Source organism: Zeus faber (assembly GCF_960531495.2).
Source record: "Zeus faber genome assembly, chromosome: 10".
NCBI classification, from domain to species: Eukaryota; Metazoa; Chordata; class Actinopteri; order Zeiformes; family Zeidae; genus Zeus; species Zeus faber.
The window spans coordinates 16461482-16489267 of NC_137199.1; the positions used below are offsets into that span (position 1 = coordinate 16461482).

General features: G+C 44.4%; 3 protein-coding genes across 5 annotated transcripts in view; 2 read left to right on the top strand and 1 right to left on the bottom strand.

Moving 5' to 3' along the window:
• The window catches only part of ppp3cb (protein phosphatase 3, catalytic subunit, beta isozyme), a gene marked incomplete at both ends in the record, with an annotated part of 30877 nt that extends 30529 nt beyond the window's left edge, over positions 1-348 (top strand). For both annotated transcript variants that reach the window (XM_080007707.1, XM_080007708.1), the window contains one exon: positions 170-348. In XM_080007707.1, coding sequence (XP_079863833.1) covers positions 170-348 — 179 coding nt within the window. The remainder of the gene's footprint in view (positions 1-169) is intronic.
• A 9150-nt stretch (positions 349-9498) lies between these two features.
• On the top strand, positions 9499-11133 carry LOC307235804 (DNA damage-inducible transcript 4-like protein). The gene is made up of 2 exons (XM_080008019.1): positions 9499-9750; positions 10391-11133. Exons 1-2 carry the CDS (start codon positions 9576-9578, stop codon positions 10834-10836), a joined length of 621 nt encoding a protein of 206 aa, XP_079864145.1. The 5' UTR covers positions 9499-9575; the 3' UTR covers positions 10837-11133.
• A 171-nt stretch (positions 11134-11304) lies between these two features.
• brd8b (bromodomain containing 8b) lies at positions 11305-27570 on the bottom strand. 2 transcript variants are annotated; one of them, XM_080007740.1, is made up of 18 exons: positions 27529-27570; positions 26059-26155; positions 25631-25700; positions 25437-25486; positions 25216-25338; positions 25043-25123; positions 24554-24618; positions 24241-24407; positions 23466-23657; positions 22939-23035; positions 22670-22812; positions 21444-21909; positions 21323-21360; positions 21024-21226; positions 20654-20746; positions 18310-18378; positions 17861-18146; positions 11305-12112 (listed from the first exon to the last, which is right to left on the bottom strand). In XM_080007740.1, exons 1-18 carry the CDS (start codon positions 27545-27547, stop codon positions 12053-12055), a joined length of 2319 nt encoding a protein of 772 aa, XP_079863866.1. In that variant the 5' UTR covers positions 27548-27570; the 3' UTR covers positions 11305-12052. The 2 variants fall into 2 exon arrangements, with proteins under 2 accessions (XP_079863866.1, XP_079863865.1); XM_080007739.1 differs by having other exon boundaries at positions 23397-23657.
• Between the last annotated feature and the right edge of the window lie 216 nt (positions 27571-27786).

Sequence of the window (27786 nt, forward strand, 5' to 3'; positions counted from 1 at the left end):
AAAAAAAAAAACAACAACTCCCAAGGACTTGGATACACAAGATGTTATACTAAACTATTTCATGAGATACTAACCCTATCTGCATTTGTGTGTGCTTTCGCGTGTGGTTTTCTGTGTGTGTGTGTGTGTGTGTGTGTGTGTGTGTGTGTGTGTGTGTGTGTCTCCGCAGCCATCCGAGGCTTCTCCCCGCAGCACAGGATCAGCAGCTTTGAGGAAGCCAAAGGCCTGGACCGCATCAACGAGCGCATGCCGCCGCGCCGCGACGGCGTCAACAGCGTGGGCCTGTCCATGGGCCGCATGAACATGGGGGAGCCCAACGGAACGGACAGCAACAGCAATATACAGTGATGGACGTCGTCCGTCCGCTCCCGGCCTCCGCAGACACAACCCCTGACAGTTGCCACACACCTCTTACGGAACCGTACTCATAGATGCGTGTATATACTGTACGCATATACACACACACTCATAACACGCTGAGGGTATCTCATACGAAACACACACGCACATGCACACGCACTCACGGATAACAACACAGACACAGAAACATGGACACACACACACACACACACACACACACACACACACTCACACACACACACACACTTACACATGATTACCTATCCCCCCCCCTTTTTTCTTTCCCCCCCCCCCCCTTTGCCACAAGCCGTGTGTGCACGGCCGCAGCGTACTGGACTGTACCGCCGAAGGGCCGAGTCTCACTGAGCTAAACGCTCCGAAATATAGAAAACGGCAAATCCCCAAGTATTCCGCCCCTCCCACGAACAAGAGCTACCGTTTACCGTGTACAGTCGGAGTCCACACCTGGTTTGACTCTGTCAGCATGCGTGGAATGTGTTGTGTTTGGGGTCGGGTGGGGGTGGGGGGGGTGGGGTGGGGTGAAATGTTAATATTGGGGTCCAGTGGCGGGAGCGGAGGCATTCAAATGGCACCTCCCGTCGATGCGTTGGCTTTTTTCTCCCCCGGCTACATCCGAAAAAACGGGATCTTTTATCCAGAGGCCGCGGTCGCTTATCACATTTGTCCAATTGATTTTCTAATGTCATTGCCGGAGGGGGATGACTGTTTGTGTATTTGTGCGTGCGAGTGACCGTATGTGTGCGTGAGCATGTTTCAAAATGTATGTAACAGTGCAGTCGAAAATTCTAATCGCGTGTTCATCTCCGAGGCGACATGCGGTAACGGGGGGAGGGGGGATAAAATAAAAAGGTGCACTGCATATATGTATGTGCCGATTATGCATCGGGGCCTCTTTTTTGCGATGTTTGGAGCGACGGGTCCGACGTGGCGGTTCCGCAGCCGGGCGCCTCGCTGACCCTTTCATCCGGGCTCTTAAGTTTCCTGTTATCTTTTGTAGCACCACACTGCGCCCATCTTCCGTTCGTCGATCCGCCCCGATGATCCAAGAAGCCCGGATTGTTCAGCCACCAACGCTGGCTGCGGTATGCACGGGACCCCCACCCTCGGTCCGGGGGGGGTCCTCAGAGAGCAGATGTAAAAAGCCCGTCCTCCATTTACCCCCCTTTCCCCGTGTGTGTGTGTGTGTGTGTGTGTGTGTGTGTGTGTGAGCAGAAGGCATACAGAGAGGCGGCTCGCACACACACCACGCACACCGGACGGACGTGGAGGGACTGTAGGGCGCTTTGTGTGTGTTGGGGGAGGGTGTGGAGGTGACGATGGCGATGCAAGTCATACTCCATTCATTCTATTTCTATATACTTCTTTCTTCCTCTCCGCTGTCCAACGTAGTCCTCTACTTGGCGGCGAAGGCGGCGGTGGCGGCAGGCCGGGATCTCCGGCCGCTCCACCCAAAAAAAAGCGAGACGCGTTACTAAACAGAGACGCGGACTGTCGCCATCAAGGGCAGCGGCGTAGATAACAAGGAACCGTCAGAAGAAAGGGTTATTTGTAAAGCGTTTCTATTTAAGCATTGCAGTGCATGCGAAAAGTTAAGTTCTTTGATAATGATGTGAAGAATTATATTTGTGCTCTGTGTTTCACTATGGTAGGAAGTTGTTTTTTTTTCTTTTCTCCTCGTTTTTCTTTTTTTTTTTTTTTTTTTTTTCCGGCTTATATAATTGAACTGAGGAATACTGAATTATTTATTTTGTACATAACGTTTGATTTATTTGTTTTTTTTTGTAATCGTTTAGTGTTATCTTTTCGAGGTTTCATGTTTTTTGGGGTTTTTTTTGTTTTGTTTTTCATGACCTGCGTTGCATACGTTTGGGTTTTCTTTTTTTCCCGACGCTGTACAGAACGACAGTACGCTTCTATCGAGAGTGTCCATCCACGTTCTCTCCGCTCTTTGTCGATGTACAGGAGTTGTTTTTAATGATACTGTTAATAACAATAACAAATATTAAACTAGCATCGATGAATGACCATACTATATACGGAGGCACAGGCATTCAGGCAGCCCAAGCATGATTGCATGGTTAAAAATACGCTGTTCCAAGCAAAACAAGCAGCAAGACACATTTCAACAGAAGAGCCGGTGAGGCCGTCACAATTTAAAGGAAGAAAAAGTGTACTCTCTCGTTAGCTCTCTCTCTCTCTAGCTCTCTGTCTTTCTCTCTCTAGCTCTCTGTCTTTCTCTCTCGCTGTCTCTCTCTCTCTCTCTCTCTCTCTCTCCGAGATGATTCCTCTTGTAATTTGACGATATTAATGATTCTATGATTATTATGGTTCTATTTATTATGGACATTATTCTTAATATTTAAGCTCTCTCTTTCTCTCTCTCTCTCTCTCTCTCTCTCTCGCTCTCTCTCCGTCTCTCTCTGCTGGTTGCTCTTCATGTTGCGTTGCTCCATGGTTGACCTCGTGCTTCTTTGGGAGAGATGAACCCCCCGCTGGGAGATCCTGTGCCATAGAAATTGTGCCACGGTTCTATCTTTCTGACTTTTTTCTTTCTTTCTTCCTTCTTTCCTCTTGTCTCTCTGTCTCTTTCTTTCTCTCTCTCTTTCTCTCCGTTTTTGACTCCCCAGTCACCAACACTGTAAGCATGCCCCATGGGACGATCCACTTTTTTACTCTTGAATAAAATATGCATGAACCTTTGGTATGGATATTTCTCCTTCCCCCCCCCCCCTCAGCCATTGAGCGTGTACGTGAAGACGCAGTCCGTGAATTATATTACGTTTTTGTCACCGTTAAGCAATTTTAAAAAAGGGAGGTCAAAAGTTCTGCAGCCATGAGATCAAGTTTTAGTGAAACAACTCCATCTAGTCCAAGAATAATTTTGAATACGTCAATGAATAATATCAATGGAAAAAAATCGAAATGCAAAACAAACTCACACAAACTGAATCATTATAAACTCTAATCATTCTAAAATCTGCTCTAAAACATTCATATTTATATGTATTTATGAAATATAAATGTTATAAATACATTCTATAAGGATCATGATTATGATCAGTAGTAGTATTATTATAGTGTGGAACTATATGATACTTAAGTATTATTGTATGATACTATAGTACAATAAAACTGATAATCTTACTAAGGGAAAGCGTGAAATGGATATTCCTGTTGTTTTTTTTAGGGGGGGGGGGGTTCATATTTGTCTATGGTGCCCAGATTTAGACAGGATTGTCAATAAAAATCTCATCCCTGTGTGTCCAGGTATTGACAGCTTGACAGCTATTAACAGGTATCGACAGGTATTGACAGGTATTAACTGCGTTAGCTCAGGTTGCCAGGTATGAACAGCAATGCAACTCAGTTGGCTCAACTGGCAACCCTACAGCACCAACTCTTGAGTTTCACAGACGCAGAGAGCTTCATATTTATTTATTTTTTACAGATAGTCAGGCTACTTAATGTTGCTCTCGGTGATGAAGGTGAAGAGTTCCGAGTTTCACCGTCCAGGTGACGTAAATATTTTATTTTGCTAAATCATTGTTACAACCTTCGGTAAAGTGGTATTAATGTCTCAAGGCCCCTGCTGCTGCTGCTGCTGGCTGCAGATAGTGCTGGTGGACACTCTGACTGACCTCTGACCTGGGTGGGCTCTTCTGCATCCCACCGGCCTTGACCTCACTTTTTATCCATGGCTGACAGCATGGAATTCCTGGTGATAGATGGAGCCAGAGAAGACAATGTGGTGGTCATTCATGACTGAGTTACTTTCTAATTTATCTCGCAGTTATACAGTCAGGCAGCTTGCCGGTAAGTTTTAATCATTTATTTTGAGAAATAAATTGATAACTGGACTAGATATTCGATATTGAATTGAACACGACACACACAAGCACAACAAAAGCACGGCAACAGCGCCATCTATCAGTGACCAATGCTCATTATCACAGAGTAGAGTGTGTGAGTGTGTGAGTGTGTGTGTGTGTGTGTGTGTGTGTGTGTGTGTGTGTGTGTGTGTGTGTGTGTGTGTGTGTGTGTGTGTGTGTGTGTGTGTGTGTGTGTGTGTGTGTGTTGAGTATTCACTATCCTCAATCTCAGCTGCTCCTCTGGTCCAAACTGATTATTGTGACAACGCAATCCCTCCGAGGTAGCACTGCAGGACTAATAAGAAGGACTTACGAAGGCTATTGGGTCAGAAATGTCAAGTCGAGATGATCAATATGGCCCTTTATCCCAGCGGGCTTTTCATCCTTCACATTCAAAGGTCAGTTTGCAGACCCTGACAATTAACCTCAGATGGGCGAGGAAAGAAACTCTGCAAAAACTCCCGGAGGGGGAAATGGGAGGAAACCATGAGAAGGGCCTTGAGAAGGGCCTTGAAAGAGCCGCCGCCCCCCTTTCAGGGAGACTGGGATGGCAGTGCAGTCCCTTTATTTACACAATAGGTCTTGGGTGAGGATATATCCATACCATCACATTCATCATATTCAGTGTCGAGTAAGGCCACCGTCAATTATGTGGAGGGCATCGCACAGATGAACATGTTTAAAACTGTTAAAATACATACAGCACATTCTGAAATTAAACATAATAGGCTGTAGACAGTACCAAAAAAAAGCATAGAGAAGGATTTGTTTTATTTTTAATTTAAATGTGCAGTGTGTGTTGAACCTTGATAAGAGGAGGGTTGTGTGGTGGGAGACCCTTGAGAGAGAGAGAGAGAGAGAGAGAGAGAGAGATCAATAGATAGAGAAAGGGGAGGAGAGAGTGAAAGGTAGAGCAGAGGGAGGGAAAGAGAGATAGAGAGAGAGCGAGAGAGATCAATAGATAAAGGGAAGGAGAGAGTGAGAGGTAGAGCAGAGGGAGGGAGGGGGAGAGAGTTTTGACTTTTAAAAAAAACTTTTAACTCACGTGGTATCTATTGATTCCAGTGGCACAAGCACAAAAAACTTGAAGACGCTTCATTGAACAAAGCAATGAATAAATAAATGCATATAAGCGATAATGATATAGTAATCATCAGACTGATAAAAAAAAAAAGAATAAATAAAAGTAAAACGATTTAAACATTATAAACCGCACAAGAAAAAAAGGCCCCAAAGAAGGAGAACACCCATTTATATCACCACACCAAGGAATCAACCAAACACAGTGCAAAAGGTCACACGTCCCTCTGAAACAGAACAAATTATGGAGGGAGAGGGGGAGAGAGAGAGAGAGAGAGAGAGAGCGAGCGAGTGAAAGCTGACACTGTGACGCCTGAAGACAAAACGAGTGTGGGATCGGCTTGAACATAATTTGAAAACAATATCACATGCAGGTCGGCGCAGACACTCCTCCCTCTCCCTCAGTCACACGGACATGCCGCATGACACGGAGGGCAGCCTTTGAAACAGCGGGAGGACGTTGCATCAGTTGTTTACACACGCAGCTGTTCAACACTCAGCGTTATTGTCACAGGTGAAGGGGAATCGGGACGATACACCGGGCCGTGGTTTCGCCCCAATCCATTCCGAGGACGATGGTGGTTAACAACTGAAGTGCAAAGAAAACTTTGATCGTTGACGAAATGCGAATGTGTCCCAACCATAGTTGCAACAGGGATGATGAAAGACACAACGTTAGTCTTTAGGCCGTAGGAATGCAATAGGTCTGAAGGTGGTGTATCCACACCACCTTCAGACCTATTGCATTGCAGACCTATTGCCCATTGCGTGCAGCTTAGCGGTACTGTATATTCTTTGAGAAGTTGAGAGGAGAAGCGTTCGTCCTTACCAAGAAGAAACAATGTGTAGATTTCCTGTCGACAAGTCATTAGCAGGACTTAAAAGTATTGATGAGTAAAATGTTAGAATACCTATATAAGACGGATCAGGTATATTATATGAGACTAATCATCCAATGAAAAGCCCTAGACTGTGTCTCCCCCACACATGGACAGGTGTCCGCTTTCACCTTTTGACCGTCCAATTGTATTTTCTCACTTTTTTGAGATAATCAAAATCGTTGATCTGGTTCATCCCAGCCTTTAAAATATATTTTTATTTTATTTTTATTTTTTACCAGTCACTGTGACATCTGTCTCCATTTAAAAAATCTAAAATGTTGATTTCATACCAATAAACTCGTGACAGTGGTAAACCGGTGCAACCTGTTTTTTTTTTTTGTTTTTTTTTTTTACCATAAATAATCTCCCAGGCTGCTGACTGTGAGATATAATACCATCAACTAAAATATATATTTTTTTTTACTACTTACTTCAACAAACGGCCGTTATGTATTCGATTTGAAAGTTGATTTTAGAAACCACAACAGGTCCACTATCCACACAGAAATTTACCAAATTTTTTGATCGGTGTTTTTCTTGATTGAGACATTTCAAAATGAATAAATAAAAATATATTAAGCATTCCCATTTCTTCTTATTCATAAGTTGAATATATATTTTACATCATTGTTTATGGTCACGTGTATATTCTATTTTATATGTTTAACAGTGATACATTTAATTGAAATAATCTTTGATGAACGGAATATAAATTGTCCTTATAGTGATTTAATTTCAAAGAAGCATTTAGGGGCCCACCATACAGACGGACACGCACGCAGAAATGAGGTAAATTCCCAGCACTTCCACGGAAAGCCCCTTGTGACGAATCGTCGTGACGCGCGACTCCTGCGTCTGATTGGTCCGTGGGTTGTGCGTGTGTGAGGCAAGAGCAGTAACTTGGAATTTTGATCAGTTTAAAGTGTGTTGACTGGCACGTACCCACCACCGTGGACTCCAGAAGGAATCGTCAGCTGTTTTACTCGTGCATTTCGCCAGACATTTTTCCAGACGCCAGACATTCATGAAATGAACAAAACCTTTGAATAAAAACATTACATGTAGATGTAATATTCAGGATAGTATAAAGTACAGTCAATTCTAATGGATGGATGGATCTTAATGGAGCACAAAGTTAGTTTGGACATAAAACCTAGAAAGAAAATGGAAAGAGGAAGTGGGGGGAAAAAAAATCAGCTGACACACAGGTAAAAACATAGATAGATAGGTAGGTAGAGAAAGACAGACAGACAGACAGACAGACAGGCAGGCAGATAGATAGATAGATAGACAGACAGACAGACAGACAGACAGACAGACAGACAGACAGACAGACAGGCAGGCAGATAGATAGATAGATAGACAGACAGACAGACAGACAGACAGACAGGCAGGCAGGCAGGCAGATAGAGAGATAGATAGATAGAGAGATAGATAGATAGACAGACAGACAGACAGACAGACAGACAGACAGACAGACAGACAGACAGGCAGGCAGGCAGATAGATAGATAGATAGATAGATAGATAGATAGATAGATAGATAGATAGATAGATAGATAGATAGATAGATAGATAGATAGATAGATAGATAGATAGATAGATAGATAGATAGATAGATACATACATAGACAGATAGATAGATAGATAGATAGATAGACAGACAGGCAGATAGATAGATAGATAGATAGATAGATAGATAGATAGATAGATAGATAGATAGATAGATAGATAGATAGATAGATAGATAGATAGATAGATAGATAGATAGATAGATAGATAGATAGATAGATAGATAGATAGATAGATAGATAGATAGATAGATACATACATAGACAGATAGATAGATAGATAGATAGATAGATAGACAGACAGGCAGATAGATAGATAGATAGATAGATAGATAGATAGATAGATAGATAGATAGATAGATAGATAGATAGATAGATAGATAGATAGATAGATAGATAGATAGATAGACAGGCAGATAGATAGATAGATAGATAGATAGATAGATAGATAGATAGATAGATAGATAGATAGATAGATAGATAGATAGATAGATAGATAGATAGATAGATAGATAGATAGATAGATAGATAGATAGATAGACGGACGGACAGACACTCCCGGAGACAGATTGAGGGATAGATAGACAGATTTCCAATGGAAAGTCAGCTCCATCAGGTGAGTGTGTGACGTGCTGCAGGCCATGTGACTCACCTGTGAGTCAGGAGGGTTGGTCTGGTCCATTCAGTGTCTAGACTACCCCCGTAGCAACTGTCAAACCTCACATTCCCTATTGCAGAATGAAGTGCGCTAAACCTAAAATGAATAGAACCTTTTTAACTTTACAGGAACTATCATCAACAATTTTAATCGCTTTGTCGATATTATTCATTCCTATGTATACGGTTAAATCAATTTTGCTGAGATGCAGAGTCAAGTCCTTCTATAATTATAAACGTAAAAGCCTGGTTAAAGTCCTTCTATAAATAAAACGTAAAAGAAAACCTGAGGTTAGAGTTCTAGAAATTTACAGACATTTACTGACATCCCAATGAAGGCGACTAGACACAGACTGAGGGACAGTTCGTCGCTTTAGAATATACGTATAGGCCACAAATCTTTAGGTGTCTAAATTACATCGACGGCGGAGACTGTGCTGTGGCTTGTTTTTAATAATTCTCACGGTTAATGTTTTTGATTTGGAATCCTCTAATTCTCATGATTAATGGCTTGATCGTATATGATTAATGGCTTGATTGTAATCTTTTTACCCTCTGATTAATGTTTCAATCTTTTACTTTCTAATGCGGTGTTGTGCAGCACTTTGAGGTGCACTTATTGTTGGAAAGGTGCTGTATAAATACATTTTTACTCACGTACTTACTGACTTACAGAGAACAACTCACTGACACAGGACCCCTCCTCCCATATAAATGGATGATGATGAGGGTCAGTTTATGTATTTTGTCGAAAAAATACATGCACAAAGATGAAGATAATAATACTTTTGCTTGTATGGGAACCCCCGGGCTCTATGGCAACCCCAACGCAAGGAGTGACGGCGCATCACAGCCCGTGCAACGCCTCGACATGTTGCATGAGCCAGCGCCTGATTCAACCAGTTTGCGCGTCCAACCAATAACCAAGAGTGACCCCCCCCCCCCCCGCCCCCGCCCCCCGGGAAGCCGCGCCCCCTCCGAACGAGGAAGCCCGTCTGACGCAACCGGCGGGAGGGTATAAGAGCGGCGCGGCGCCCGCCGGCGACGCTCCGCTCACTCAGGCGCTTACATGGAGAACTCACACCCGCACCGCAACGGAGACTGCGAGGCACCGGCGGCGCACGGAGACGAATCTCGATGGTTTATACCGCGGCCCTGGTCATCGGACGCGGCGCGCCGAGGTTGTCCGGGCAGGGGAGCGTCGCGGAGATGATCCGGAGCTACCTGTTCCACCTCCGCTCCGCGGACAAGGCGAGCTCCGCCCGACGGGGTAGCGTCGACAGCAGCGACGAGCGGGAGAAGCAGCCAGCGAGTGAGTTCCAAAAAAGAAACACGAATGAATAAGAAGAGTGAATGGGGCCGAGTCTGTTACGTGAGCTATGGAGCTGTTTTATGTAGGGCTCCGTGGCTTCTTTGTCATAACGATTGTGCTAGAACTGGGGTTCTCAAAACTGAGGTCGGCGGCCCCTAGTGGGGTCTTCGAAGGAATTGCAACTGGGCAACGTTGCAATTCCTTCATTTTATATGCTTTTTTTTTTTTAATTAAATGTTTCTTGTCTTCATATATTGTATGACATTAACCATAAATTGAGTTTATAGTTAGAATATATATTAAGTGGTGAGTTTAAATTGTGATATTTCCTACCTTTTGTTAGTTCAAACTAAAATATTAACTGCCTATAATAAACTACCACATGGTGTTTATTGTAGGCAGATAAAGTGAATCCCCAAAAAAATGTTGGGACCCCATTTCTAGAAGTAGCCTTCATAATCAGCTGACTATGGATGGAGCTAGTTGGGCAATCTCTCTCCGCTTTCGCTCCTGCTGATGAACCTTTTTCTTTAAAAAAAAAAAAAAGCTGAAAAAGCTTGTTTCATATTCCCATGGTGTAATGGACACGTGCAGCCTGACACCCACGTTCCTAATGGTCCCTGCTTGTTTGTCTCCCCAGTAAGCGCCAAGGCAGATTATGGTCTGGATGACGAGCAGAGGCTGCTTCAGAAGGAGATGGCCCAGCAGCTCGAGCGGTGTCTCTCCGAGGCCAAGGGCTCGGCGCTCCGTTGCCAGGTGCTGCTGCTGCCCTGCCAGATGTCCGCCCGGGTGGCCGGGGACGTGGTGCGCTCCTCGGCGGAGGAGCCGTGCGGGCTCCGGGGCGCCTCCATCACGGTCTTCCTGGGGACGGAGGACGGGCCGAAGCCCCTGGGGACCATCTTGCCCGACCCCAGCGTCACGCCGACCTTTGAGCTGTCTGTGGTGTTCAAGGCGGACGACCAGGGCTGGTCACCCTTCAAACACATGTTCGTCACCAGCGAGGTGTTGAAACTGAGACCAGAGTATCGACTGGTCAAGAGGAAGCTCTATTCTTCCGCTAGTCCCATCATTCATGACTTTTACTAGGAGGGGAATTTTCCCCTCATCTGAACTGCTTTTTTTTTTTTGTTGTTTAATACAAAGTCTTACCAGCGGAACTCTGGAGTTCACTTGACACTGGAAAGTACCTACTCATGTTTGACATGTTATCCCGTCAATGTTTAACAGCCTGATGACACTGTTGTTGCAATAGCTGAAAAGTGAATGTTTTCCCTGTGTGTTTGTCCTAATTCTGTCTATCAGGCAACTGCACTGTTACTAATTTGACCACATTTGCACATAATTTGTCTGGAAACCTAGTGACCTGTTTTCATTATTGTATGAAGGGTGCTGTTATTTATGTGGGGGGGGAGGGCTTTTTGCACATTAAAGTTAACATTTCTTACGTTGTTTGTTTGCCTCAATTTTTCTACGGGAGTAGCTGGCGACAGACATGTGGGGAAGATGACCCCCCCCCCCAAGATGCAAACATTTAAGGAAATCCCATGTGAAATAGAAGGTCAAATAATCTTTTATTAAACAAATGTACAACAAAACAAGTAACTCGTGCGCATTGGCTATCTCAAACAAAACTTAACACATGGTCTATCAAAGCTGTACAAAATAAACCTTTTGCACTCATCTAACACCACCTCTACTTCCAATCAGTGAGCTGTCTAGGAAGGTACAGCTACTGCTTTTCCCCAAAAGTTATGATCACTTTCATTACACAACAGGTATGCTAACACCTCAAATTCTGGCACCACTGGACAAAAGCAGGCGTATGCTTTAATCGGGGGGTGTGGGGGGCTACTATGGTAATTGACTGATCCCACAGTAATTTCACTAATGATTCTGGATGAATCATGAGTCAGCACCAATACGTTCCTAATTCTACACGACCGGGGTCACATCAACTCCAACCTGTTTCCAAGGCAGAAAGCCAGAACACGGTGGAGGAAAAAAAACAAAACCCAGCTCCGAGTCTCACGCTTATCAAACTCGCTGGTGAACATGCCATCTGCCCCTGTGTGCACACTGAATTTCTCTGTAAGTGAACAAACTACTTCCTTTTTTTTTTTGGGATGCTCAGGTCAGAAAGCCGTGTGCTGCTTGTTTATCCTGGAGCAAGCACGCGCACACACACCTCCCCCCTTCAAAGAAAAACAACAATCAAGGAGACCAGGGAGGTCGTCTGTAATCTCCCCGGTCTGAGTCTCTTAATCCCGCTCCGGGCTGCTTGATCTGTGAAATCTCTCGTCGCCTACTTCTTCATCTTGAGGTCGGCCTCCATGGCGCTGCGGCGGCCCCTTGTGCCGCCATCCTGTAGCGGAAGTAGAGACACAGAGTTGGGAAAGGAATTGGCGGGCGAGTGCAAAGTTGGGGGGTGGGGGGGGGGGGGCAAAGGCCGGCTGGGGCGGGATGAGGGTGGAACCCTGTGGCGCGGCGCGACCCCACGCCCCCATTTCGGCCGAGTGTCTGCGTCATGAACAGGGCGCGGTGCGCCGCGCGGGGGCCTCCGCCCCCAAATGGAAAACAGAAAATAGAACCATGATGGGGAAAAAAGAAGGGTAAAAGAAGACTACCAAAGAGAAAATAAATAATAGGGCCGGCAAAAACATGCAGAGAGAGCGGCCACGCACAAACAATCACACAACAACATATGAAACAACAAAAACAAAAACAAAAAGGTAAACCCGGCGTGGGGTCAATGACCGAAAGTCGGCCGAGTCCCAGGGTGATGAGGGGGTTACTGGAGCCGCTCTATCTTTGTGTGCAGTGACAACATGGAGCCGGAGTGAGTACACTTATGAAAGTGACATGGGCAGTGTGTGTGTGGCTCTAATACAATCAGAAAGAGAAACTACACTTCTTGGGCTGGGCGATAATTCTATGTTAATTCTATCTATAATTCTATCTTCTAGATGTCACCAAACTCCCAATATGAAGAAATATTTAAGGGAGTTTACGTTTAAAAACGATTCAATTTTTCGAAAAACTCTTTTGGGGTGAGTCCAGAAAAATATAGTTCGATATGATTACACCCTGTTCAATTCCTAACCCTTCATGATGTTGACTAGAGCTTACTTAAGAGTTTGATTTTTGTTACAATTTCCTTCTTTTTAATATGAAAGTAGTCAATACAGAGTAACAAAGGATGCCAATATCGGAAATAATGACATCATCACTAGCTGTGCCTCATAAACCAAATCCTCCAAGCAGCATACTCAATCTAACGACGAGACGCACGTAGAAACAATTAAGGAAAAACAAAACAGTTTGAATACAAACACAATCTGTTAAAATATGAAAGAGGGAACTATATAACTCTAGTCAGCGGTGGTGGCCATTACAAATCTTTGCCATCAGCTTTAAATTTAACCACAGGGAGTCAGCAAGGGGCAAAATGAGTAGCATTAGCACACCTCGGACTCAACGCCAACATTGTGCAGTCTGTCCAAAATGAGGCCATAAGATGAATCATCCAAGTCCTATGACATAATATTGAAATGATCTGCCACTGCAGGAATGTGAAACAGGAACTGAAGTAAATAGAAAATGAAAGATTTCAGTTTACGGATGGCCTACTTGGCTGATGAATGTCTGGGAATTATATCTCTGGGCTAGGGTGAGATTTTTTATATATATATATATATATATATATATATATATATATATATATATATATATATATATATATATATATATATATATATATATATATATATATATATATATATATATATATATATCCATCCCACATCCCACAATATTTCATGGCCACAGTTAAAATTCTGTTCCTGGCATGTTTTGCTTGAAATTATTTTGCATATGCATTTCCGTAAAAAAAAAAAAAAAAAAAAAAAGTAAATTTGGTACGAACAAAATAAATACAGATATTTAACGACCTGACATCAAAGTCAAGGTACTGAATAATACCCACACCTACATATCACCCAGCCTTTTTACGCTTCCACTGTGCTAATATATCGTGTGTGTATTGATGTGTGCACAGGAGGGTGTGCGGGGCCGTGGCCTGGGTCTGGTGAAATCTGAAGGGAGCACCTGAATACTTACAAAGAGAGAGAGGAGAAAAGCAGGTGAAGCCATTGGGACACTGTCCTGTAGGAGGACAAATATTAAGAGTGAGAAAATAGAGAAAACACACACACACTCTTCAGGCCTTCTTCCTTTCATCACCGTGTGAGAGAGAGACACACACACACACACACTGACAGACACACACACACACACACACTCTCCAGGTAGAGGAAGTAAAGTTTCTAAGGGGGTTCAAAGAAATTAAGGGAGGTCGCAGAATTTAAAAGGAGTAGTGTGTATATATATATATATATATATTTTTTTTTTTTAATTAAACATATACTTTTTGTTTTAGACCCTAGATGTAATGCGCGCGCGCACACACACACACACACACACACACACACACACACACACACACACACACACACACACACACACACACACACACACACACACACACACACACACACACACACACACACACAATTAAAACCACTGCCAGGTGAAGTGAATAACAGTGCTCATCTTCTTGTTCTAATGGTGCCTGTCAAGGGGTGGGATATATTGGGCGGCAAGTGATCAGTTAGATCTTGAAGAGGATGTGTTGGAAGCAGGAAAAATGGGCAAGTGTAAGGATCTGAGCGACTTTTGACAAGGACCAAATTGTGATGGCTAGACAACTGGGTCAGAGCATCTCCAAAATAGCAGGTCTTGTGGGGTGTTCCAGGTATACAGTGGTTAGTACCGACCAAAAGTGGTCCAAGGAAGGACAACCGGTGAACTGCAGCGTGTGAGGAGCGAAGTCTAGCCCGTCTGGTCGATAGCAGCAGACCTGTCAACAGTGACCATGCTGACCCCTGTCCACCGCCGAAAACACCTACAATGGGCACATTAGCGTCAGAGCTGGACCATGGAGCAATGGAAGAAGGTGGTCTGGTCTGATGAATCACGTTTTCTTCTACATCATGTGGCTGGCCGGGTGTGTCGATATACCTATACCTGGGGAAGAGATATCACCAGGATGCACTATGGGAAGAAGGCAAGCCGGCAGAGGCAGTGTGATGCTCTGGGCAATGTTCTGCTGGGAAACCTTGGGTCCTGTCATTCATGTGGATGTTACTTTGACACGTACCACCTACCTAAACATTGTTGCAGACCAAGTACACCCCTTCATGGCAACGGTATACCCTGATGGCACTGGCCTCATTCAGCAGGATAATGAGCCCTGCCACACTGCAAGAAGTGTTCCAGAATAGTTTGAGGAAGACGACAAATAGTACAAAGAGTTTGTTGACTTTGATCGAGTATCCGTGGGATGTGCTGGAACCACAAGCCCCATCCATGGGGGCACCACCTCACAAGTCCTTAAAGGATCTGCTGCTAACGTCTTGGTGACAGATACCACAGACACCTTCAGAGGTCTTGTGGAGTCCATGCCAGGTGGTTTTAATGTTTCGGCCACACACACACACACACACACACACACACACACACACACACACACACACACACACACACACACACACACACACACACACACACACACACACACACACACACACACACACACACACACACACACACGGCAAGGGTGTCTTCAGTCAGAACTTGCCTTGGGGGACTTGCTAGTTTGGGATCCCCTGCTTGGATGTCCACACTTACATGCTTCTGAATATGAAATGTAAACAGTGATTTGCATCACAGAGCTTCAGAGCTTAGCAGGGTAGCAGCCAAATTAACAGACTTCTATTAAAGTGACTTTGTTAAAAGTCCTTGCAATTATTTTGAGTCATCCACCCTGAATTGCCAATCAGCACAAGCCACGGGTCCAACTAATGAGTAAAATCAGCTGACTAAAATCGATGGGGCAAAAAAACATCACTGGATTTTACTTTCTGAACCAGGAACTGTCCCTCCCCTGACACACACTCATGCACACACACAAGAGAACACAAACGACCTCTGCTCACAAATACACATAACATACCAGAGTAGAGAAGTGGACACATACAAAGAGAAAGCGTCAGAAAAATAACATGTACATTGCACGCAAGTTTTTACCTCCAGACAGTTAAGTTCAGGTATGAGGAAAATAGAAAGAATCAAAGGGATTGTGGACAGAATGAAAGACAGACCGAGACCGAGACAAACAAAGACAAAAACAAAAACTCAAGAACACAGTAACTCAACTGGAACCGGACAGAGTGAGACACAGCAAACCAGCTGCAGACGACCCCGTCAGACGCTCCGAGGCTGGGACGGACAAAAAATGTCTGACAGCGGACGCAGACACACAGCCAGCAAGCTACAGGTGCCAGGTAGAGAGACAGGATAGCAAAGACAGGGGTGGTCAGACAGACGAGGGATGGAGAAGAGAGAGTGGGGAGCTGATTTGTTCGGGTGATCGAGGAGGGGAGTTTTTTTCAAATCCAGCGATGGGGTTCACGGGGTGCAGGCTTAATCGGGGTTGCAAGAAAAGCTGCACCGATGCGACGAATCACCAACGCACCGTGTACTAAACAGAGGCGATGCAGGCGTGAAACCACGTGATAACTGTTACGTAAGTGTCCATATGTCGCCGTGGGAACTAACTGACCCGCGCAATCTTGTTGAAATTAAACAGTGGGTGCCTTGTCATTTCTTGCTTCTCAACTCTGAGAAAACTGAGATGGGTACCGGGATACCACTCTGAACTTTGAAAGCTGTTCTATTACCCCAAAGTAACTCAGCAAAAGGAAATATGAGTTACATTTGATTCCACTCTCTTTTCAACTGCATATTAAGAACATTAACAGAACTGCATTTTTCATCTTTGCAATATTGCTAAGATACGGCCCATTCTATCCATGAGTGATGCAGACCTAATCCGCGCATTTGTAACATCCCTTTTAGATTATTGTGATGGGTTGCTCTCTGGCATTCCCATGTCTAGTATTAAAAGCCTCCAGCGTATACAAAATGCTGCGGAAAAAAACAAATAAATAAACACGGCACCATCTATGTCCCTCATGTATATTGAATATGGAAAGGGAGAAGCCTGAAATGTTTGGCGTGCACACAACAGCCAGTCTATTTTGAGCCGACACGCCCACAAAAGCCAGCGGCAAAAAGACCCGTCGCTGGCGGTGTGACCGTCCGGTGACGAGACGAGAGCTGCTTGGTGTGATCCCAGCATAAGAGGGGAGAGTGGAGGGAGGGAAGTCTGCTGCGAGCGTAAGGAGGCTGTTGCTGTGGTCATGGAGCCAGGAGGAGACCGGCCGTGACCCTTTCCCGATGTGGAGGATACCGCTCTGCCCAACCTCGATCAGGCCTGATGAGGACCACTTCCCTGGAGGAGTCTACCTGCGGCGCTCTGCACCAGCAATTAGACTCTCGTACTGGCTAGCTTTAACATTGCACAGTATAGAAATTCAATAACCTATGATTACTCCGATTATTTTTTTTATTAATGTCGCTGACTCAGCATCCACTGCAGCCTGGTGATCCTGGAAGGGCGATCCCTCCTTCTGTGGCTCCTTCTCAAGGTTTCTTCCTTTTATTTCTGGGGTTTCTTTTTCCCCCCCTTGCTTGGATGAGGGATCAGACTAGGGGGAGGCCGCTGATTTCTATGTGAAATGTGCGATTGTGAAGCCCTTTGAGACTATTGTGACAGCGTGTGGGAGTGTAAATAAACCCTTTGTGTTGCCAATACACTTTCAAGCAATGTTTGTCTGATCTTGGGGCGGATCAGTCTGTATTTGTATACATGGCAAGCTTTGTCTGAAGGACACAGAAGCGACACTAAAGTCTTGAAGCACCGCCACTACAGTTTCTGGTAAATGGACTTTGTGAGACACGTTAGAAAACATTCAAGGTTTTCAACCAAATCAACACAGCAGATTGTCTATATAAGGGTTTTTTTTGTTATTTTTTTCTTGACATTTTTATTAATTTTCCTGATCCCCATAAGAATCCCCGATGCACACGATACAGACGAATCCTCCCTTGGTTTCCATCATCCAACCACCCTCCCTAAAGCCCCACCAACCTTCTCGGCGGGCTCCCCCGGCTTGCGGCCCCCCTCGCGGCCGCGCAGGCTCTTGGTGGAGATGGCGCTCTCGGAGGTCTGCATGATGAGCTGCGTGGCCAGGAACTGCTGCACGTGCTCCAGGACGTCGCGCTGCATCTCCAGTGCCATGTGGAAGACGTCGTGGTCCGAGGAGTTGTACATGACGGCGTTCTGGAACATCAGCATGATGTCCCGCTGGAACTCGGCTGTCGTACGGATCACGCCCGACTCAATGTTCTTCTTGATGGCTGACAGGTCCATGGGTCTGTGGCCGGATGGGGGAGGAAGGGAAAGCTTGTTTGTTTTGGAGAAACTTTAGTGTTTTGTCTTTGCGTCGGTAGATGACATTGCATCCCTTGCGGATCGCAAATTGTATGGGCATGATTCAGAAAAGTAAGAAGCGTGTGTGTGTGCGTGTCAGATCCGACCTGTGCACGATGCTGTGGTAGCCGGGGGCGATGTCGTCCGACACGGGCTGCAGGAAGACACTGGCGTACCTGGAACACGGTAAAAAGGAACACAGCGATTGGAATGGATCGAATGGAACGTTGATGACCCGTGATCTGTACAGATCGATTTTTAAGGAGCCTCCCAGAGTTTATGTAAAGTGACTGTTCTTTCTGTACAATGTCAATTGTAGTACTGAAGAACCAGATCACATTCCATCCTCAACCGACCTTGTGTGAAGATAAGGATAACCCCAAGGGGTGCTTAAAAGAGCGTTTGTTTTATGGCATAGTAGCATTGTGTCCGTGACCGGAGTTTGACGGTAAGTCATTGTTTGAGGGTAACATCCGGGGAGATGGTTGAGGGGCAGAGTGTTGTACATGACACCTGACCAATGGCACACAACCACTCTTTGGTCTAAAACCCTTTTTGTCAGCAATATGAGTAGACTGGTCAGAACACTGCTTTGAAGCATGACTGTATCGTTCTCTTTATTCTGCAGAATAAATATCTTTAATACTCTCAGTTCTGTTTTCTTGTAGCGGGGCAGATTAACCTCGCCGACCACGCGGGAGATATTCTCCAACAATGTGAACCGCGGATCAATTGCAAAATATTACCATCATAGTGAAGCAGAGTTATACTGCCGCTGTTGCTTTTTTTAAAGTAATAATTCTAAAAATCTCGACGCAGAGAAGAGAGACAAGACTGATGCCTGCTGCATTCTACGCCGAAGCGCAACGACTGGTTCCCGGTACGTCCTGCTATGTTGCTGCTACTTTACGGCATGTGGTGAACGAGCTGCTGGACGTCGCCGCTATGCATCTGCTCGTCCGCCGTGTTGGAGCGGTCAACATCCGCGGGTAAACAAATACAATGTGTACTGAGAGACGCAGACTTCTCTACAAAATCGACTGCAACTTACTTAATTCCGAAGCGATTTTCATTAAATTTAGGTTGTTATAGACGCGAGAAATTGAACATGATAGAGGTTTCTTTTTGGAATCAAATTCAGTCACTGGTGGTGGATCTAATACTATTTTTTTCATTCATTACCATGTTTAACAGAAGAAGGTATCACGTGTGCCTCATATTGAAATTTAATTTAACTTAACAATTGAGTATTGAATATTTTATATATTTTAAGATTTTATTAAACATTGGACATCTTGAATGTTGTTTTAATTTAAGACCATGGGCAAAATTACCTTCCTTTCAGGGTTTTACAGAATAAATGGAAAGCAAAGTAATATTTGTCCCCCCCCCCCCCCCCCCCATTTTTTTGGGTGATCCGAAAAACGATCCGATCCGTGACTCAAAACTGTGATACGATGCAAACTGTAAGTTTTATGATCCGTTGTACCCCTAATTATCTGTCACAACAATTAAGTAGTAAAACTACTACAAAGTCAAAGCAGTATCTTTCTCAATTTGACTGTAGTTTAGGTCCAAATTAAATTTTTTTTTTTTTTTTTTTTTTACAATGTGGAACTTGCTCAGAGAACGTAGCAGAAAGTGTCTCTCTACAAATACAATTTACAAAGAATTTGAAAAGAAAAGTTTTGACTATAACCTAGGGATTCAAATTTAAAGGAATTTCTTTCACCGAAAGTTGTTAATCTTAACAAAGAAAATTGTTGATTAATCGATAACATAAAAGCTAATGACGTCACCAGGGGGTGGCGCCATGGCGCTAGGGGACCTACGACATCACACAAGTTTGAAATTTTGTGACGGGGCATACAGGAATATTTAACACCCGACGTTACGCGACGCAATGACCCGGATGTTAACTAGAAGATCAAGTCAGGCGCAGAAATGGACAACAAGAGGCTAATAAAATTCCCCAAATATAAACAGAGACGAAATAATTGATTTTGATATATTATATTGGAGTCATGATCATAGCAACATATCGCTTGTTTGGTTTGCCGTCGTAGCTCTCCTTCGCACCGTTTTCTTTCCCCTCCCCCTGTGCCGTTATCCCATTCCCATCTAAACACAGCATGAGTTGTTGAGGAACAATAAAAATAGTATCCCCCAATAACAACAAGACCGCAGATTGTTCAGTTCTTATCAATAAGACAAAATCTTAATCTTAATAATTAAATTCTTATTAGCATTTAATCAATAGTCTATTAATAATTAACACCCTTTCTTGAACTACTTCGTGTTTGTTTGTATGTGTCTAATAGTACTTTTGGAGGGCTGGATTGCACATAGAGCTGAAGATTTATTTTTAACTATATTGAGCCAAACATCAAAAGTTTTTACGTCGTGGTAAAGAGGATATTACTTCTAGAACATGGTATACTCCGTTCTCACCTGTGATTGGCTGCGGCTCTCCACACCAGCATGATGGCTTTCTTCCAGATCTTTTGGGCTTGCACGGCCTCCTGGTCCTCACCACAGGTGGAGCTAGCCACAAGGACAGGTAAACACAGAATAATGCCAAGTTGTTGCACAAAGAAAAGAGGGAGCAACACACAAAACACAAACAGTTGCAGAGAATCTGTCTCAATCTGTATCAATTGGTTAGACGAGGAAAGACATTTTTAAGACTTGTTGAATTCTATGTAGAGTAGTCTTGACCGAAATTTCAAATACTTGACAAAATTTCTCACGTTTCCATATGTAGCCCTAAATAATAATTCAACGTGATTTAATATCAACATAAAACAATTGTGACACTTACAACTGAGAGGACGAGGCAGGGCTGCTGGCCAGCGAATCAGCTGTGGTGTAGCGCTGGGAGGGGGGACCGTAGCCGTCTTCACTCTCGCTGGCTGCCCTCTCCACTTCTGACAGGTAGGGACCTTCCCCCTCTCCACACTCCTCCTTCAGCTCCATCCCTTCTTCGAGTTCAGCCTCGCTCCCAGCGTCCTCCTCCTTCACTTCCTGTGTCGGGGACAAGAGAAACGTTCCAGTCTCGCAATAATTCCGAAGTGCGGCGGTGAGCTGAGAGCCTCGTTGAGGTTTCTGTGTGTGCGTTACCTTGGACTCTTTCCCTGAAACAGAGCTGTCCTCAGAGTCTGTGGAATTACAAACAGAAGAATTAGAAACGTGTGGGTGCGTGCGCGTGTGTGTGTGTGTGTGTGCGCACACAACCCCTTACCTAGACAGGGGGCGTTTGGTTCGGGCTGGCTCCAGTCCTCCCCCTCACTCTTCACCGCTCTTTCAGTTCCTTCCTTCCCCATCGCCCCTTCCTCCGTCACCTCACATCCTGTCGCCCCGTCTTCTGAGGCGACGGAAGACGTGACGTAGCTCCCCGTCACTTCTGGGCCCTCGCAATTCCCCTTGAGCTGCTGCTCGGTTTTTGGCTCCAGTTGACTTTGGGGTTCCGGGGCTTTGGTGATGGGGGCCACGGGCGCGGGACTCGGGGAGGGGGGCGGCGTCGCGGCCGCCGCCGGAGGGTGCTGCTCAGGTTCCGGCTCCTGGACTGCCGGCGGCGGCTCGGAGGCCTTCAGCTCTTGGGTTTCCCAGGGGCCCGGGAGGGGGTGCGTTCCCGAGACGGCCTCCTCGCAGAGGGAGAGGGCCGCCTCGACAGCGGCAGCGTCCAAGGCCTCCACAGAGTCATCCACCTGGGAGGATGAAGGAAAGGAGACAAATGAGCCGAGCCCAACTTCATGTGCACGTGCCGACACAGCTGCTCTACAATTATTCATCAATTTATTTCAATTTGATTAAACCTGAAGCCTGAACCTGAATCATTTTCGTTTCAAACTAGAGGTATGTGTTCTATTAGCAATGTGACCAAAAACTGTTTAAATGTTTGACAGCCCTTTCACTTTACTGTATGCTATTATGGTGTTTTCATATTAAGATGACGATGTAATAATCCCCAGGATGAATTCAGGGTACTATTTTTTAGGGGTGTGAGAAAATAGTGGTACACTCGAGTATCGTGATGTGATGTTTTGTGATACCGTATCGATTCTCAAAAACACTTGATTTTTTATTCATAATTTACATGCAAAGATTCGTGGCAGTGGGTCATTTTGTGTTGTGTTCAAACCCCCGACCAAATGTGTCATCAAGCCGGACGTGTTGCCATAAACACACCCAATCACTACTGAACAACGTCAGCACACTGCTTTGGTCTTATTCACTTGCCTTTGTCCGTGATTTCACTGTGAAACCAAAGTGTTCTCAAACTGGAGACCTTAATGAGGGTCTTCAAGCTCTGACTTCTCGTCTGCATTGGAGATGACATTCACTCGCCAGAGGCCTATTTTCACTATATTATCATATTGGTACTACTGTAATCTAGGCCAAAGTAAGCCAAACAAAGGATGCTGCAGTGCTTTGTCACTACTGTTATCAGGTTCACTGAGGTCGTACCTTCTCCTCTATGATGGCAATGATGTCATCCACAGTTTCCATGTCCAGCTCGTCCCCCATGTAGGACACGGCCACCAGGTCCTCCTCCACCAGCCCTGTCTCCTCACCCAGCTCAGCCTTTACGGCTGCCTCCACTTCTCCCTCTGGAAACATATACAAACACACACAAATATTAATATCCAAACTAAGGTACACACGTTTGGAGCTAAAGGGAAAACACTGACAAACTCAGTAACGTCAGATACTGAAAGCTTGGGTGTTTGATTTACCAGTGACAACATCGTGGTGACTTGTTGGTATTGCAGCAGCAGTTGTAGCAGTCTGAACACCATTTGTGAGGCTGGCAGTCACATCACCCTCTGCTACCTGAGATAGAGGAGATATTTGAGCATATTTGAGCAACAGTCAATGTGTTTAGGGGAGGCATACCAGAATACATCATCCCCTTTTAGGTATTCCCCTTTTAACGTTCTGTTGTTAGCCGAGGTGTCCGATTCCTACACCAGAAATTACATTTTAATCCCGACTCTTGAATCCTGTTTTACAAATTCAATGTCACATTTACGTTTATTTTCAAACAAGTTACTGATAGGATAACTGTATGAGAAAAGAGATCTCACTGACTCCCTAGTTGAATGTTATTTGTAGAACAAGTTCTCTGATTTGATTTGACTATTGGGATGTATTTTAAATAGTGGACTTTCAATAACTTCAATGACTGACTCACAAAATTGTATTCTACAGCCCTGTTTTTGGTAACACAACGACCAAAAACCAAGCCAAGGTGACTGTTTACCAGTCGGGGGCTGGCAGTGATGAGGCTGCCTTTTTTCAGCAGTTCTGACAGTAGAGGGGAGGGCGGTGGTGTGGCCTTCTGGCTTAGAAGCCTCTTCTGTGGGGAGTCATCTACTGGAGTTACCAGGGTTCCATCTTTGGGTCCTGGAACCAGGGCATCTGTGGCAGGCAGGAACACTCCAACCCCCTGGGCCTAGCGGAAGAAAACATGACCAATTAAGGGAGGAGAGAGAGAGAGACATTATTCTCCTTAACCACTTCCTTCTGGCAATAATAATAGTTCCCAATGGAATTCTCCCTCTGCAAGGACACCCTGTTCCATTTACACTGAATGAGACGCAGTTGAAGTTAAGCTCAGAAGGACTTTTCTTTATACTGTACATTTACCTTAGCTGTTTTGAGAGGATGCACACATTTTTCCTGATTTCAATTTCAAGACATCAGAACTTCAAAACGGTGAAATCTAATTCAATCATAAAAAAACATTATAAAAATAACATTATGTACAGTACATTGGGCCCTTGGGAAGTGCTGATGAAACTGCTTACATTTAAATATTTTAGGCAGGCCACTAAATCTTAAAGTAACAAGCACATTTTACTGCAAACATGTATGGCCGTATGTATATGCATGTGACAGATAATCTCTTGAACTTGAACATGAGCATGAGCAATTGCAGTATGTAACGTATGTTGTGGGAGGCCACCAATAATGAACGGACAGACAGGGATCTCGGGCTGGTTTTAATGAATGACAGTTAAGTGTGTTAGGCTTACAGTGGGGTGGGTGCTGGTGTCATCAGAAGCCGTGCCCCCTGTCTCCATGGGCGGCGTGGGGACAGAGGAGTCAACCTGGGAGTCCAGGCTGGGGGGGCTGGCTCCCAATGGGGAACGGACTGTCACACTGGGCATCCGCTTAGGAGCATTTTTCACTGCCTGACGAGCTGGGGGAAATTGGGGAAGAGGAAGCAAAAGGGAGGGATCAGAGAGATAGAAAATTAACAAAGACTAAGTTTACTCCAGCGAAACTGTCCGATGCTAGAAAAATAGTTACCAATAAATCACATGGGCAAAACCAAAGACAACCTACCTTGGTAGGCTGTTTCTGTGGCTTTTCTCTTTTGTTCTGCCTCCTCCTCATCTTGCTTCTTCTTTCTGGAAAGAAAATGAGACCATTTCACCATCTGTTTGGTTATACTTTAGATATCAAGAGAGGTGGCATGGTCCTAACATTTCTTCATGAACATGCAGGGTCACTATAAGGTTATCGTACGGTAATCATTCAGTGATAAAATTATACAAGTGTGTCATGGTGATCGTTTAAACTTTTCAGTGCTGGTGCACATGCCCCGAACCCCCCCTAGTTACAAACGGAACATTAATCCGAATCTAAACAAATTTGATAAAATAACTGGAACATTTTTTTAAGATTCAATTTCCAGAGCATTCAGGATCTTCAGTACTCTTTGCACCTCAGCTTTGGATTAGAGTCAGAACCATGGATAGGCAGAGAGGTATAGCATGACATCAGCCCACTGACAAACAACGTGATGAAGAGATGAAAAACTGATGATCTTACAGTGTGATATCTGCCCACAGTTCTTTCAGCTGGGAGTCCATGTGCCCCGTCTGGATCAAATCCACCTCCTTCTTCAACTTCCTGCCAGCACACAAAGCATCCGAGGGTTAAAGGCTGTATGGGGAGAAAATTAGGGGATGTGTGTCCATTTGTGGATTCTTGTGTTTGTCTACCTGTACTTCTCCTGTGTGTCTCGCAGTAGTTTCTTCAGCTCCTCGATCCTCTCGGCGGTCAGTCTGCGAACGATCACGTCCTCGATTGTCTCGACCACCTCGCCCTTCTCTCCGCGCTTACGCCTGAAATAAAAGATCATCCAATCTCAAACACTTCATTTATAGCTGTTGGATATAGGCTCCATGTGTAGGTGTATGTATGTTTGTTTTGTAATACTAACTTCGGTGCTTCAGTGGCCTCCAGAAGCTCAGAGTATTGAGAAGCACAGTGCTGTGGAATGAGAGAAAATGGGGGCCTGATTGATAGCTCAAAGCAAAAAAAGAAAGTGAATCAATTTCCAATATGAGCTCACTAATCAGTTATTTGACCACATAGAGACAGAGATTTTCAGAGACAGAATGTTTGCCACTTTACCTTCTGGGAGAACCAGTCAGGCGGACGACCAGGCTCAGAGAAAGGCTTGATGGCTCGACTCACAGATACCCTGAAAACAGATATCCATTGGACTAAACATACAGAAAATGATACAGTACACTCCCCAGGGCTAGCACACACGTGTGGCACATGGCTAAGTATTAACGTCACACTTCACACAGTGACTCACTGTCACTTTTTCTTTAAAATAAGAAAAAACGTTTATTTTGCATACAGGCAACAACATGATATTTGTTGAGGTGTGGCCTGAAAACTGAAAACGACTTCCTAATAATATAATTTGTATTTAAAAATCTAAATATGATCATATAATTTTCAACAAAAATAAGAGACCTATCACTATATAATACTTTTACCATATCGCTCAGCACAAAATGTAAGGTAAATGTATTTTGATGTCCCTTTACCAGTTTTGGTCCCCACTCCTCATGACTGAGGAGGCCAGGCAAAGTTTTTCCCTGACAGACCATGGCTCCGTCGGCCCCACATTCAGTATCTTGTGTTCTGTGTATATAAAAACAAAGAAAATATCGGAATGCTGTTGAATGGGAGGTGTTTAAAAATGGGCTTTGTTTAGACTGAACATTCCACAGATTGCAAGCAGTTTGTTCAACTGAGATAATTATGTTCTTTAAAATAACAATAGTACTGTAGTCTCATTCTGCAAACAAATTGCCTTTCAGCTTGCTGACACTTTCAACTGCATGGTATGTAAAGCAACAGTCAGAGGAAATAAATACTAAATGTTATACATTGCATGTTGTGGTCAATGGCGAAAACCTAAGTACCAAACAGTGCATGACATCCATGCGGTCATTCAGATGAATTTCATTTCTAGCACAAAAACACACTTTCATCGACAAAATAAAAAAATAAAGAGGCCCATAGATTCTTCACTTCCATTAATGATATTGTCACCTTCTGCATAAACAAACGAGAACCAGAGCCTAGAAGACATGGGCAGAGATTACTAAAACCAGACAAAATAATTGATTTGGAGGAAAACAAAGCTAGCAGTTTACACAGAGAAAGGTTATGCAAACCATATTGAGCAGTGGTGACAGTGAGAAGAAAACCCTACTAATCTTTGCCATTTTTGCCAGCCCCTGAAATTCTATTGCTAGGGCGTAGCTGAAACAAGAAGCAGGACAGTTTTACGCGGTAGCCTTGATATGGAACGTCATTCAATTATGCAACACATTTATTGCACATTGCATATTTTAATCCAGATTTGATATAATGGTCTGCCACCTACGGAATAAGAATAATCACCATGAATGCCTGTGTGTTGATCAGAGAGTGTTATAACGACAATTTTTGAGTATAAGGGGTGTGTGTGCAAAGGTAGGTGTGTTAATACATCTCAAATGACCATGGGGACGTTCCAAATTGCTATAAGCGGCAAAACAAGTTGTTGACTGACACGTTGCTGGAACCAGGAATAATTCATAGTCGGGCACCGATCCTGTCTCGAACGATATCAATCAAATGCCTCCCATTTTTACGCCCACCAAGCTGTCTCGGCCATTTAATAGGCAACTGCAAGGGGGTATGCTGATATAATTCTGTGACATTGGTGTATGTGTTGGTGTTGCAACTGTCTAGGTTTGTGTTCGCTCTGGGTGAGATGGAACACAGTACGGATCATTAACATGTATGGGTTTGTTTTTTTTTGTAAGTCGTGTAGCAAACTCAGATAGCGCCTATGAGGGGGGAACATATTCATGAGACACACCGCTTCGCAACCATCAACAAAGCATTTAGGCTTATCCACAAACACGCATAAAGCACACATACGACGTTTCCGAACGTATGTGTCTAGCTCTGCTGCGAAACCCCGAGCGAAGCCACAAAAAAGCGTCTAAAATGATACTTACTCCCGACCCCACTCGCCATTTCTTTTGTGACGAGGCCGTGAGCCGAACTTCCGCCGGAACTGCTTTTCAAAGGTACGCGCACAATGGGCGCCGTGTGGGAACGATGGTCCTAGGTTTCCGATGGAGCCGTTCCGCGAGCGTTACGGCAGGGGGATTAGCTCAGATGGTAGAGCGCTCGCTTAGCATGCGAGAGGTAGCGGGATCGATGCCCGCATCCTCCACCGTTGTTGAAACACGCCGTGTACGGGACCATAAATC